At 32.6% G+C, this 13,662-nt stretch overlaps 1 protein-coding gene across 1 annotated transcript in view; it reads right to left on the bottom strand.

Moving 5' to 3' along the window:
• The window catches only part of SI (sucrase-isomaltase), a 74,529-nt gene that overhangs the window by 25,358 nt on the left and 35,509 nt on the right, over positions 1-13,662 (bottom strand). The window contains 6 exon segments of the mRNA XM_055127725.1: positions 3,280-3,368; positions 6,153-6,277; positions 7,477-7,533; positions 8,066-8,150; positions 9,039-9,193; positions 11,478-11,594. Coding sequence (XP_054983700.1) covers positions 3,280-3,368; positions 6,153-6,277; positions 7,477-7,533; positions 8,066-8,150; positions 9,039-9,193; positions 11,478-11,594 — 628 coding nt within the window.

Here is a 13,662-nt window from a genome sequence, read left to right as displayed (position 1 = left end):
CTTAGGGAAAAATTTAAATCTAAATTGAATGTAACTTATTCCTTCCAAATCTAAATGTATATAAACATATAGATACTATAGTACATCACTGATTAATCCTATGTCAATATTTTAAACATTTTCTGTATAAAAATTATTAATCTAAATTTCAAATTTTGATATAAATAAATTTGGAAATAATTTTATAAGTAAATATTTGAAATTAATCCCACATCCCACCATTAGAGATGTTATGTCTACAAAATTGCTCACTTGACAAATTTTTAGCTTTCCTGAATTTTTAGCTTTCCCTTACTGATCTTTAATGTAGTAAATGGTCATTAACCATTCTTATGACAAGATCCTCCACATGTGCTCACATTATTGAGAAGTTGAGAAGATGTAAGGCTAGTGTGCTGGACTAATGACAAGGGAAAGCAGAGGGTCACTGCACACTGGAGAGCGCAACCCCATGGTGGGAAAGACCAGGCTACTGATGCAAAATAACACAAGCAATCAATTATAGGTTTTTTTTTTCTTTGTTCTTCTTTTGTTATCCTCGTGTGTGTGTGTGTGTGTGTGTGTGTGTGTGTGTTTGCTTCACATCTGGTGGTGCTCAGAGCTTATTCCTGATTCTGTAATCAATGATCATTCCTCTGGTGGAATTCTGGGAGCACACAGAGTGCAGGGAATTAAACCCTAGTCTGCTGTGCATAAGGCAAGTGCCTATTTACTGTACTATCTCACACAAAGCTCCAACCAATAATATGAAGGAGGGTGACCCACTTGGGGAAACATTGCTTTATAAGATATACTATAAATAGAATAAGAGAGAAAATTTAAGAGTTATTGAATAATAAAAGAGTTAATGAATTATCAAAATCCTTAAAATTGAAAATTGAGTGGCTAGAGGATACAGCAGGTAAGAAATTTTCCTTGCACCTTACTGACATGGGTTCAATACCCAAGACCCCATATAGTTCTCTGAGTTCCACTAGATCTGATCCCTGAGGACAGAGCCAGTAATAAGTCCTGAGCACTACTCTGGGTGTGGGGAAAATGGAAGAAGAAAGAAAGAAAGAAAGAAAGAAAGAAAGAAAGAAAGAAAGAAAGAAAGAAAGAAAGAAAGAAAGAAAGAAAGAAAGAAAGAAAGAAAGAAAGAAAGAAAGAAAGAAAGAAAGAAAGAAAGAAAGAAAGAAAGAGAGAAAGAAAGAGAGAAAGAGAGAGAAAGAAAGAAAGAAAGAAAAAGAAAGAAAGATGAAAGAAAGAGAAAGAAAGAAAGAAAGAAAGAAAGAAAGAGAAAGAAAGATGAAAGAAAGAAAGAGAGAAAGAAGGAAAGAGATAAAGAGAGAGAGAGAAAGAAAGAAAGAAGGAAAGAGATAAAGAGAGAAAGAAAGAAAGAAAGAAAGAAAGAAAGAAAGAAAGAGATAGAGAAAGAAAGAGAGAGAATGAGAGAAAGAAAGAAAGAAAGAAAGAAAGAAAGAAAGAAAGAAAGAAAGAAAGAAAGAAAGAAAGAAAGAAAGAAAGAAAGAAAGAAAGAAAGAAAGAAAGAAGAGAAAGAAAGAGAGAAAGAAAGAGAGAAAGAAAGAGAGAAAGAAAGAAAGAAAGAAAGAAAGAAAGAAAGAAAGAAAGAAAGAAAGAAAGAAAGAAAGAAGAAAGGAAGGAAGGAAGGAAGGAAGGAAGGAAGGAAGAAAGGAAGGAAGGAAGGAAGGAAGGAAGGAAGGAAGGAAGGAAGGAAGGAAGGAAGGAAGGAAGGAAGGAAGGAAGGAAGGAAGGAAGAAGGAAGGAAGGGAGAGTGCAAGAGAGACGAAGAAACAGAGAAAGAGAGGAAAAGGGGAGGGGAAGAAAGGAGGGAGGGAGGAAAAGGGAGAAAGAGAAAAAAAGAAAGGGAGAGAGACAACAGTGGTGAGGCTGATAAAAAAATGAAGTTCAAATTAGACCAAGAGAATCCTAAGGTTGTGAAAGAGAAAAATAATGTCTTCACCACTCCTAAATAAAATTAATATGATCTGAAAAGATGAGAGACAGACTGAATATCTGTGCATAGAGTATTTCTTGTGTTAATGATATCTGGCTGTTTTATGTTTTCCAGATACATAAGATATTAATCTGAGTAGTGAGCAAAAAATAGAGGCTAAGCTATAATTTTGAGTTAACTGCATAGGTAACATGTGTACCTAAGAGATTTTAATTAAAAGATACATTTTCTAAGAGATATGAGATAAAGATTCAGTGATTAAATTTAAACAAATGAGTTTAAGTTTAAATGACTAAATTTAAGTGATATTAAAATTATCTTACTTAGCGACTTTTACCATAACATAGCTGCATATTAATATATACAGCTGATTGTTAGAATTCCCCGTTGTGTTGAGTTCTTCTCAAGGTTAGGGCTCATGGAAGAAATTTAGAAGCATTTGGCACTGGAGTGATAGCACAGCGGGTAGGGCATTTGCCTTGCACACGGCCAACCCGGGTTCGAATCCCAGCATCCCATATGGTCCCCTGAGCACCACCAGGAGTAATTCCTGAGTGCAAAGCCAGGAGTAACCCCTGTGCATTGTCGGGTGTGACCCAAAAAAGACATTTAGAAACAATATTTTATTTCATCTAATTTAGGCTTTACAAAAATAAAATTAAATTTTGGCTCTATGAAAGAGTTATTACTATTTCTTTGGATTTATAGTTATATTTATTGATTGATTTTGGTTGGGGGGGCCACACCTGACTGTGTTAGTGTCTACTCTTGGCTCTGCAACCTCAGTAGTGATTATTTCTGGTGGGTTAGAGACCGTATGGGGTGCTGGGGATCAAAAGGGTTCTGCTGCATGGAACGCAGCGCCCTACCCTCTGTATATTAGCTCCAATCCTGAATTCAATGTTTTATCACAAATAACTTCATAAAATACTATACTTGAAGCTGGAGCGATAGTCCAGTAGGCTTTCCTTGCATACATTGAAAAAAATTGATTATCAAGAGTCCACATGGTCGGAGCACCACCAGGAGAGATTTCTGAGCATAAGCCCAGCATTAAGCCTGAGCATTGTCAGGTATGAACCAAACACTAAAACATACACACAAAATCTATACTTGTTAAAGTTTTTACAATGAACCGATCAATATAAGTATATGCAACTTAAGCAAATCGTTAATTGTGTTAAAGCAATCTAAAATAAAAGACATTTTAGAAAAAAAACTTTTAAAAAATATCCATGACTTTTTAAAGCAACATTATATTAATAAAGGCAATTTTTTATCATCAGTATTAGAGTTTTAAAGCATATGGCTTTGAGACATACCTTTAGATTCTCCATCATCCCAGAAAAAGTCTCCTTTTGCTGTGTTATTATCAGCTAATGTAACGATCAGTCCTAAAGGATTCTTCCGGCTGTTAAGTAAATTTGGTTGCATATTACATTAAAAATGTATTTATAAGATGTGAATCCTATAACTTCGTTTTAACTTATAAAGATTGCAGGGCTACATTCTCATTAGATAATTGATATTAATAAAACTAATAAAATTCAGGCTTATTATTCATAAAGTAACATGATTTATAGCATAGAAAATTACTGATAGAAATCACAGTATCACTGTCATCCCATTGTTCATTAATTTGCTTGAGTGGGCACCAGTAACATCTCCATTGTGAGACTTGTTGTTACTGTTTTTGGCATATTGGATACGCCACAGGTTGCTTGCCAGGCTCTGTTGTGCGGGCAGGATACTCTTGGTAGCTTGCCAGGCTCTCCGAGAGGGACGGAGGAATCAAACCCAGGTGAGCTGCATGCAAGGCAAATGCCCTACCTGCTGCACTATTGCTCCAGTTCACTGATAGAAATAAGAATAAAAATACAATACTGAATTTTTCAAGGATAGTATACACAAACATTTTAAATTTTATAGTAAATGTATTTCATGTAAGAAAAAGAAAATGTATTTTATGAATTCTCAAAGAAATATGCATTTTTGGACATAACCCTAGACTGCAATGTATCGTGCTTGAATAATACATATTGCAAATAATGTATAGAGCAGTGAGATATTTACTACATTCAGTGAAATTTTAAATAATCTTATGTACATAATTCAGTTGTGAAAATGAGCTGCTACTTGAAAGAAAGATAAAATTTGATGTGACTAAGCAGTTGGATTTTTTCAGTTATATTCTTCTATAAAACATTAAACCTAAAATGATACTACTTGATTCTACAGTCCAGGCTATTACTTCATATAGAATTTATTTCCTCCAAGTTTTATTCAACAAAATCATACACTTAGTTTGTTCAAAACAGAGCCAAAATACAAGTATTATTTTAAGAATAATCAAATTTAAAAGAAAAATGCTAAAGTATCAAAATGAATTACTAGAACACAGAATTATTCATTCCAACAAATATTTAGAGTAATTAGCAGTTATTATGGGTCAAACAACTATTTTGGCAGGGACTAAATTCAAATTGCTGTCATAAGTGTATATTTCCAGCACTAAATTCCAGTAGTTGGAAGAAAATGTAAGTAACTTAATTTCAGATATTCTCAGTGTTACTAAGAAAATATAAGCAGGTATGTTTAATCTATCTATTGACATTTTGCAGAATCTGAGAAAATATATAGGAGCAATAGCACAGTGGGTAGGGCATTTGCCTTGCATGCAGTTGACTTGGGTTTGATTTCTCCGTTCCTCTCAGAGAGCCAGGCAAGCTACTGAGAGTATCCCTCCTGCATGGCAGAGCCTGGCAAGCTACCTGTGGCGTATTCAATATTCCAAAAACAGTAATAACAAGTCTCACAATGGAGATGTTGCTGGTGCTCGCTTGAGCAAATTGATGAACAATGGGATGACAGTGCTACAATGCAGATAGGTTCAATTATGATATCTTCTGTGCTCTTGTATCTGAAATGCCTCAAAATGTAGCACCAGAATTTTTCTGTGTTTTTTTTTTTTTACTGTTACTCTAAATATTTCTGGAGCTTTTTTCTTTTGTTCTTACTGAACAACTTTGTTTCTATCTTTACTAAGTAGAATTTATCATCATCAATTTAAACTAAATAAGACAATGAGAATCTATGTATTAAAAATACAAAATGCTTATTTTTGTAAAAATACAAAATACAAAATGATAAACTATTTACTAGCTTATCATGAGAGTATGAAAACTTATTTTAGTATTTCAGATTTCATTAATAGTGAGGATCTATCATACATGCTCTTTACAGATTTTTAATTCATTTTTGCAGAGGAAGTACTTTATAATTACCCTTATTTCTTTAATTATGAAGATGTAATTCATGGTATTTTGATTCTATCAGAGAGGGGACTCAAAAACAGATATCAGGAGGGTCTAGAAGCTATTCCCAGAAGCACTTGACCTGGTTGGGTTGGACTATTTCATCAGTTCTTGGGCCCAGCACGAGGTGCTGCCTGAGTCCAGAGACACTCCAGAACACCAGGACTAAACCTGTCGTGCTCAGAGGACAAGTCAGAGAAAGGATCAAACTTATGGCCTAAGACACACAATTCAGTATACTAACAATGTCCCAAAGACTTGATAGTGGTAGGGCGTTCGCCTTTCACGTGGCTGACCCATGTTCGATTCCTCTGCCCCTCTCGGAGAGCCCGGCAAGCTACTGAGAGTATCTCGTCCTCACAGCAGAGCCTGGCAAGCTACCCGTGGCATATTCGATATGCCAAAAACAGTAACAATAAATCCCACAATGAGAGATATTACTGGTGCCTGCTCGAACAAATTGATGAGCAATGGGATGAGAGTGACAGTGATAATGCTTATAGTTAATAATTATCTCCATATGTGAGCTATCTTCTAGTAAAAATGATCTTTGATTCTGTAAAATATTAAAATAATGATAAGGTTTGGAGATTGAAGAGATGGTATGATAGGCAGGGTGCTGGCTCTTGAAAGGAACCCAACTGGTTTGATCTCTGGAACCCCATATACTCTGAATGCTGAGCCAGGATGAAGCCCTGAACACTGCCAAGTGCGGCCCAAACTTATTACCCCCTCCCCCACAAAAATTAAAGTTTGATTTAATTTTTGCATTGCATTTATATAAATCTACTTTGTAAATACTACTATATGTCATCATTAATTCAAATATTATGCACTATTAAAGTGAATTATATTTTATATTTCAGTTAATGATCTTTTACCTTGCCACTGTAGTGACAGCAGGTTGTTGAGTGGGAATAATATAACCACCTCTAAGATGTAATCCTATTTTATCTGCTGGAAGAGGCATATCAACACGTTGTTTTCTCCAGGGTCGTTTTATACCCTAATGTAAAAAGTCAAAATATTGTTTTGTTATTAGTAACTTTAGTACTTTTTCAAACAATTATGCATTTATAGTTTTTTATTATGAGCAATTATTATCAGCCTAGTTAATAGTATTGTGATATTCTAATTTATAGTTAACCTTTTCAGTACATTGAAGAAGCTGTAGAAAAATAAGCTCTGGAGCAGAGAGGGTACTTGTCTTATACACAGCTGTCTGGGTTTGATGCCTTGCACCCCATATGGTCCCCCAGAACAGCCAGAAGTGATCCCTGAGCACAGAGTCAGGAGTAAACATTGAACATGTGGTTCAAAAACAATTTTTAAGTAAACTGTAAATGCAATGAAAAATTATTTTTCTTTTCAAATCATGTATAATATGCTTATTTATATTTCTATTTTCCATTTTATCATTTTGGTTTAAATTTAAACATGTATCAGGGATATTGGTGGTGGGGAATGTGCACTGGTGGAGGAATGGGTGTTTGATCATTGTTTGATTGTAACCTAAACATGAAAGCTTGTAACTATCTCATGGTGATTCAATAAAATTAAAAAAAAAATTGTAAGCCACTTTTTCTAAAACTAGCAATGTTGTATGGTGGAAGCTCACATTTTGCATGTATAAATCAGCCTGATTTTGATATCTGCCAATTAAACAAATGTATTTTCCTGTAAAAATACTTTATCAAATATGTGATAAACAATGATTTATAAATTTAATATTCTCTTAAAATGTTTTGGTTAGTTTCTAAAAAGTGTTGGTCATCAGATTTTAAAAGTATGGTGTGTATGAATGCTGCTATCTTATCATTTCTAGATAACAATGAAATGTTTTCAAATGTAATCTATAAAGCAGGAATATAATATTCAGTAATTGTTTCTTTTAATGAATAAAATTGAAAGCATATAAATATGATTCCTAAAGTTCTTCCAGACATTCCATTTTGACAATTTAAAAGCAATAAATATATTTATATTAAAAAATAAGCTCATATAAATCACATGTAACACAAGTATACCTGTATACAGATCTCAAATTTGTAATTATCATATAATAATTTGAAGTTTTTCAAAAAACAATAGTAGATATATTTGAAATAGATTTCCTGTATATTTGCAGCTGAGTTTACATGTACAAAATAAAAATTTATCTTACAAAATAAAAATTTTAAGTCTATTTTTATCAGAATTACTTACCGTTTCATAATCATACCAAGTGGCATCAGGGATATATGCATTCATAATTTCTGCTCCCTGAAATAACACAGGGTAAAATATAAATTGAAGAAATAGATATATGTTTATATATATATATATATATATACTCAACACTAAACTAAAATTTCATGTAAGATAATAATTTGAACTTTCATTGCCAAGGAAACTTTTTTGTATTTTTACAGTTCCATATAAATTTCATTCAAACTTAAAACTTACTTGATAATGCAATGAATTTTGTCTATAATAAAAGAGATTATATAATGTAAAATATAAAGAACAGGCAAAAGTGAAAGTTGATTATCATCAAATATATGAGGATTCATTTTCTAAAATACTAATATCATGTATTTTCATCTCCCTAACCTCATATCATTTATTTGAAAAGAATAAATCTCTGTAAAATCTTTGTATATTTTCAATTTTATCATTCTTTAATAATTCAAGTTGTCATTTACTTCTTGAAATATTCTTTTTAGTAAACTGTTAACTAATTTGTAACTAAGATGAATTTGAATATATAAAGTTCTCTACAACAAACAAGTAGAATTAAAATTTTAATGCCTACCTGCCTCAAGACAGGGGTAATAAGTAATGCAGGACCCCATAAGAACTGAAGGTCCTCAACCCAGCTATTTTCATCCTCATAAAATCTAAAAACAATTACAATGTTTAAAAGATGTTAGTTTATTGAAATCTCTGATTTACTGTATAATTTAAAAATTTTGATCCTGTGATCCTTAGCTTTAATTTTATTTGGTACAAAATTTCGAAACTATAATCTTACATATATGTAATACAAGTTTTATATAATATATCATACAAAAAACTATATATATGTTTTAGAACGAGGAATAGAACACAGTAGCTCACAAAAGAAAAGTCCACCACTGAGTCACATCCTTCTTGCCTAGTTCTTGTTTTATTAGGCTTTTTTGATAAAAGAGAAGAGAGGAAAGATGGAAGGGAGGGAGGAGGAAAACTAGGGAGGAAAATAGAAAACAAACTGCTTATCTTTATAGTTTAAGTTTTATAAAAAACTATTATGTTCAATTTGTATTCTCATAAAGTCTCAGAAATATCTTTTGTTTTCTTCCATTTAAGTATTTTTATAATAGATTTTCATTTTAATTTGTATTTGAAAGGTTCTCTAGTCTTTTTTTGAGGGAAGATTCAGTTCTCATGCAGACATGCAAAGGCACAATATAATTTATTTGGTTTCACCTATATTCATACATTTTATATAATATGGATAATATGTTTTCAATAATTCTACATTTTATCTTTCTTAATTATATAATTACCCTAATGAAATCTATACTTTTTACTTTTTAAGATTTATTAAAATTGTAGCATTTCTAACTTAATCTTATGCAATCTACCACATAAGCTTTACTTTCATTCTAGAGCATATAAAATTCATGCATACAAATGTGGAAACAAGTCAACTTGATGTTTTAATTTAACTCCACTAACTTCTCTGTATATTTAAATGCCATTGAAGACTCATTATTGAAAACTCCATTGAACATAGTACTCACTCATAAAGGAATGGCCTCGCTACCGTTTCTCCATAGACATGCGCTTTATAGAGCAAAGTATAGAGGAAAGGCAGCAAGGTATAGCGGATATTCAAATAGTGCCTGGATGTGTTAACCAAGAGAGAATCCTGTCCAAAATATGCTGGGTCTTGATGCTAAAGAAGTAAAATGGAGAATATAAAATAATAAAGAAAAATGTGAGTAGAAGTAAAAACAGAATTATTTTTTCAAAATTCAGAAGTTATTTATAAACATTTAAAATTATTTTTCTTTACCATCAAAATGGGCTGGAGCAATAGCGCAGCGGATAGGGCATTTGCCTTGCATGCAGCCAACCCAGGTTCAATTCCTCCACCCCTCTCGGAGAACCCGGCAAGCTACCTAGAGTATCTCACCCACACAGCAGAACCTGGCAAGCTACCCGTGGTGTATTCGATATGCCAAAAACAGTAACAAGTCTCACAATGGAGATGTTACTAGTGCCTGCTTGAGCAAATCGATGAGCAATAGGATGACAGTGACAGTAACATCGTCAAAATATTGAGCTATTTCTAATTTTATTTTGAATGTATTCTAAAAACACTTTGCTGTATATATATATATATATATCATTTAAATACACTTAATACTATGATTAAAATAATTTAACAAGAAAATTTCATGTGTGATTTCTTGCATATTAAGTTACTGATTCCAATTTTTTCCCATGTACATATCTTTGCTATTTAATTTTGCAGTTCCTACCAGTAAGTGTAATATGCATGCCCTCAATTGTTCTGGGTCCTGGAGATTGAGTATAGTGTATTAGCACACGCAAGTATGAGCATGAAGTATGCTTCTCTGAGGATTTGCTATCATATACGTTGGGATTGTTATTAGAAGAGTTATCTCGGATAGTCTAGTAGCCTAGTAGTATAGAGAACAGAGCTCTTTGGCTGGCCAGGAGACGTGTAACTTGAGAAAATCCTCCGTACACAAATCAAGAAAGATTAGCAGATCTTTTAAAGTAAGTGATACGAGAAAACCAATTTATATCACTTGATCTGAGTAACTCAGCCTCCTTAAATTAGCTGTCACGATTATAGCAAAACCATGTTTCCTTTTGACCTTTTCCAACTAGTCAAGTAGGGACCCTACTCACACCAATTCCTGGGAGATAAGGACACTTTCAATGTTCAAACTTTCCTTGAGGAACCGCCAAGGGGAACATGCACATCAAAATACATTAGAATTTGACTGTATCATGTAACTACAAGTCATGTCCTTCTTGTTCCCTTCATCTTCATCTCTAAAATATGGTGCACACACTTTTTTCTGCTAATTTTGTTTTTCCTTCCCTTTATCTTTCATTACCATTTCATCAAGCTGCCTATAATGTCCAATTTTGTCTCAGTATCTTTTTTGTAAGGCAGAAATTAATAAAAATGAAATGCAACTGACAACAGAATATCAAATGAAAGACCTTTTTGAGAGATTAGAAAGCAGCTAAAATCTCATTTATTTCTGTCCTAGCATGTCTTCTTTCAAGGCGAGTTCTGAATACCTATCCCTTTTCTTAAACAGAGCTAAAGCCCTACCTATAAACAGTTTGTGATTATTAGATACTCAGATAATTTATTCACTAGTATATGGTTAAGTGACAGTGCTTCCAACAGATTTTCCTATTTCTTCTGTAAAATAAGTTGAGAAGTCCTTGAGGGGTGCTGGAATTAAGGGTTGTCTACACATGACCTTGTTCTTCAGTAAAGCACTAGTTCTGATGCATTATTTCAAAGTGTTCATTATTTCCCCAAAACTGCCAAGACTATGGACTTCGTTGACTGTATATATCTATAATTACTTGTGTTTCCCTAATTGCAAACCCAAGAAATTCTTCTCTCTATATATTATTTTTATGGAAAAAAATGTTACCAGGAACTCGCATATCTGAAATTCAAGAATCACAAAATATACTTTGATTTTAATTTAAGATATTGTGATATAACACATGTGGATATGATTTTGATTTTAAAAAGTATATATTTATTTTGTAACTACATTCCTTTTCATTATTCCCTATGACCTCGTTTGTTTGATTTTAGACCAGACACAGTGATGCTCAGAGCTTACTCCTGTTTCTGCACTCAAGGATCACTTCTGAGAGTATTGGGGGGACATATGGGTGCCAGCCTTCAAACCCAGGTCTGTCATGTATGTGAAGGTAAGCTATTTCTGATACTATTGTTCTGGCTTCCAGTGAGTATTTTAAAGATTCAAAATTTTTGTAAGTCGAGGAGGACTTCTATATATTCTTTATTAATTGTGGTACACATTTTCAGATGTTATATTCTGCAGGTGAAACTGCAGGATTAGTTTTATTGATTGAAATTATGTTTTATTGAAAATTATGTTTATTGAAAATTATGTTTTATTGAAAATTAGGTAATAATTTGGACATACCCTATAACCTTCTGCATTATGGTTCCTGGAAAATGGATAAAATGCTCCCAATTGCATCCATCGTCTGCAAAGTTCTTCTGTAGTTTCACCCACGAACCCACAGATATCTGCTCCATTCTAATAACAAAAATATAAATTAACAAATATATATAAATTAATTACAGTTTAAAATTATCCATTTTAAAGCTGCACATTCTATGCATAATATATTACTTTTTTATTACTTACATTACTTTCATCATAAACTTTTTCAAAACCTAACCTTGCAGCTATTAAGTTTGCTATGCATTTGTTTTTACCTGCATTATTTTATCTTTTTCAAGATAGTCTCCTTTTACATTTTCTTAAATTTATGTATTTATTTTCCCTTTAATAAAATAATCATCACCTCAGTGTACAATGGCAAAATCTCTATTTTTATATCTCTATTTTTATATCATGAAGTGTATAATGGCAAAATCTCTATTTTATATCTCTTTGTATAACTCTTTTTATATCTATTCTATATCTATTTTATATCTCTATTTTTATATATTTTTATATCTCTATTTTTATATCATGGAGCAAGATGGTACAAGAGTTAAGGTCCTTTCCTTAATGGCACTCTGAACTGCCATGACTTTGGATCCCTGAGCACAGAGTCAGGAGTAAGCCCTGACTACCACCAAATGGGATACCCTCAATTCCAACAAAAATTGTTATTAATCCAATATTACCACAAATTTATTTTGCCATTTATATGCCATAATAGCAGTAAAAAAGAAAAAAAATTGCCTGCTATGAAGAATTAAAAAAAATGGACTATTCTTTCTAAAAGAATCCTCCAGAAAATCAAAAACAAATAAAAGCACTGTTCTCAGTTTAGGATTAGTGTTTGTAAGTATTTTTTTCCTAAAGAATATGTGTGCAAGTACACATCTCATACATAGTGCTGCTTTTCCATGTTTATGAATTTTATAATGGCAAGTGTATTGCACCGCACTTTTACACAAACTATTATTTTTGTGAGTCAATTTAGTTAATGTGCTTCTAGTTCTCTACCATATGCAATCATTTGATTATAAATTTTTCTAAGAAATATATGTGTTTGTTATGTGTAAAAATTATTTGTGTGTTGTATTTTATATATTGGCTTAATCTCCAGCTACACTGGGCGTTAAGCATAGTTATTATATGTGAATGTTCTCATTGTTCTATATTTCCTCCAAATCCCGATATTTTAAACTATTTGGAATAGGGGGTTTGCCACACTCAGCAGTGTCCAAGGGCTATACCTGGATCTATGATTTAGAGTGACCCCTGATAGTGCTCAGGGAAACATATGTCATGCCAGGGATCAAAACAGGAATGGCTTGAGGTCACTACTTGCAAGGCAAGTAAGTTACCTCCTATACTTTTTCTCTGAAACCTCAACTATATATCTCTTACCGGACCTGCTTATGAAACAAAATTTAGTTTTATCTAATAAAACTATCCTGAAAATTAGAACTTGTTCATATTTTTATCATCCACATTTTCTTATTTCTATAAAATAGTCTGACATATACTTTGCAATTTTCCTTTTCTTTAATTTTTTTTGCAGTTGCATAGTAGGTATTTTAAATTGCAAGCTAATTTTGTATTTTCCTCATATGTGAATATCCAAAATGCTGTATGAATGTTACTGTTATACCCATTGGAAAATTTCTCAAGTTCTCTTCTATTTATTAGAATTATATTGTCTTGCACATGAAGTTTCTATCACTGTCACTGTCGTCCCATTGTTCATTGAGTTGCTTGAGCTGGCACAAGTAACATCTCCATGTGAGACTTGTTGTTACTGTTTTTGGCATATCAAATATGCCACGGGTAGCTTGCCAGGCTCTACAGTGTGTGCAGGATACTCTAAGTAGCTTTCTGGGCTCTCCTAGAGGGATGGAGGAATGAAACTCGGGTCGGTCACATGCAAGGCAAATGCCCTACCCTCTGTGCTATTGCTCTAGTCCGCATGTGAAGTTTAGAAAATTTTATGTTTGTCAAACTTCATTTATTTTAAATTTTAAAACTACTAAATTTGAAGACTAGTTTAGGAGAATCCATATTTCTAATATATTTAAAATTCTTATCCATGAATAAAATTTCTATATTATTAATTTTTCCAGAATAATCCTTAGCTTAAATTTTATACATTTCACATGTTATTATT

This window comes from Sorex araneus, chromosome 2 (genome assembly GCF_027595985.1).
Source record: "Sorex araneus isolate mSorAra2 chromosome 2, mSorAra2.pri, whole genome shotgun sequence".
NCBI classification, from domain to species: domain Eukaryota; kingdom Metazoa; phylum Chordata; class Mammalia; order Eulipotyphla; family Soricidae; genus Sorex; species Sorex araneus.
The sequence above is the reverse complement of the archived record's forward strand: the minus strand, read 5'-3'. Positions and strand labels throughout refer to the sequence as shown.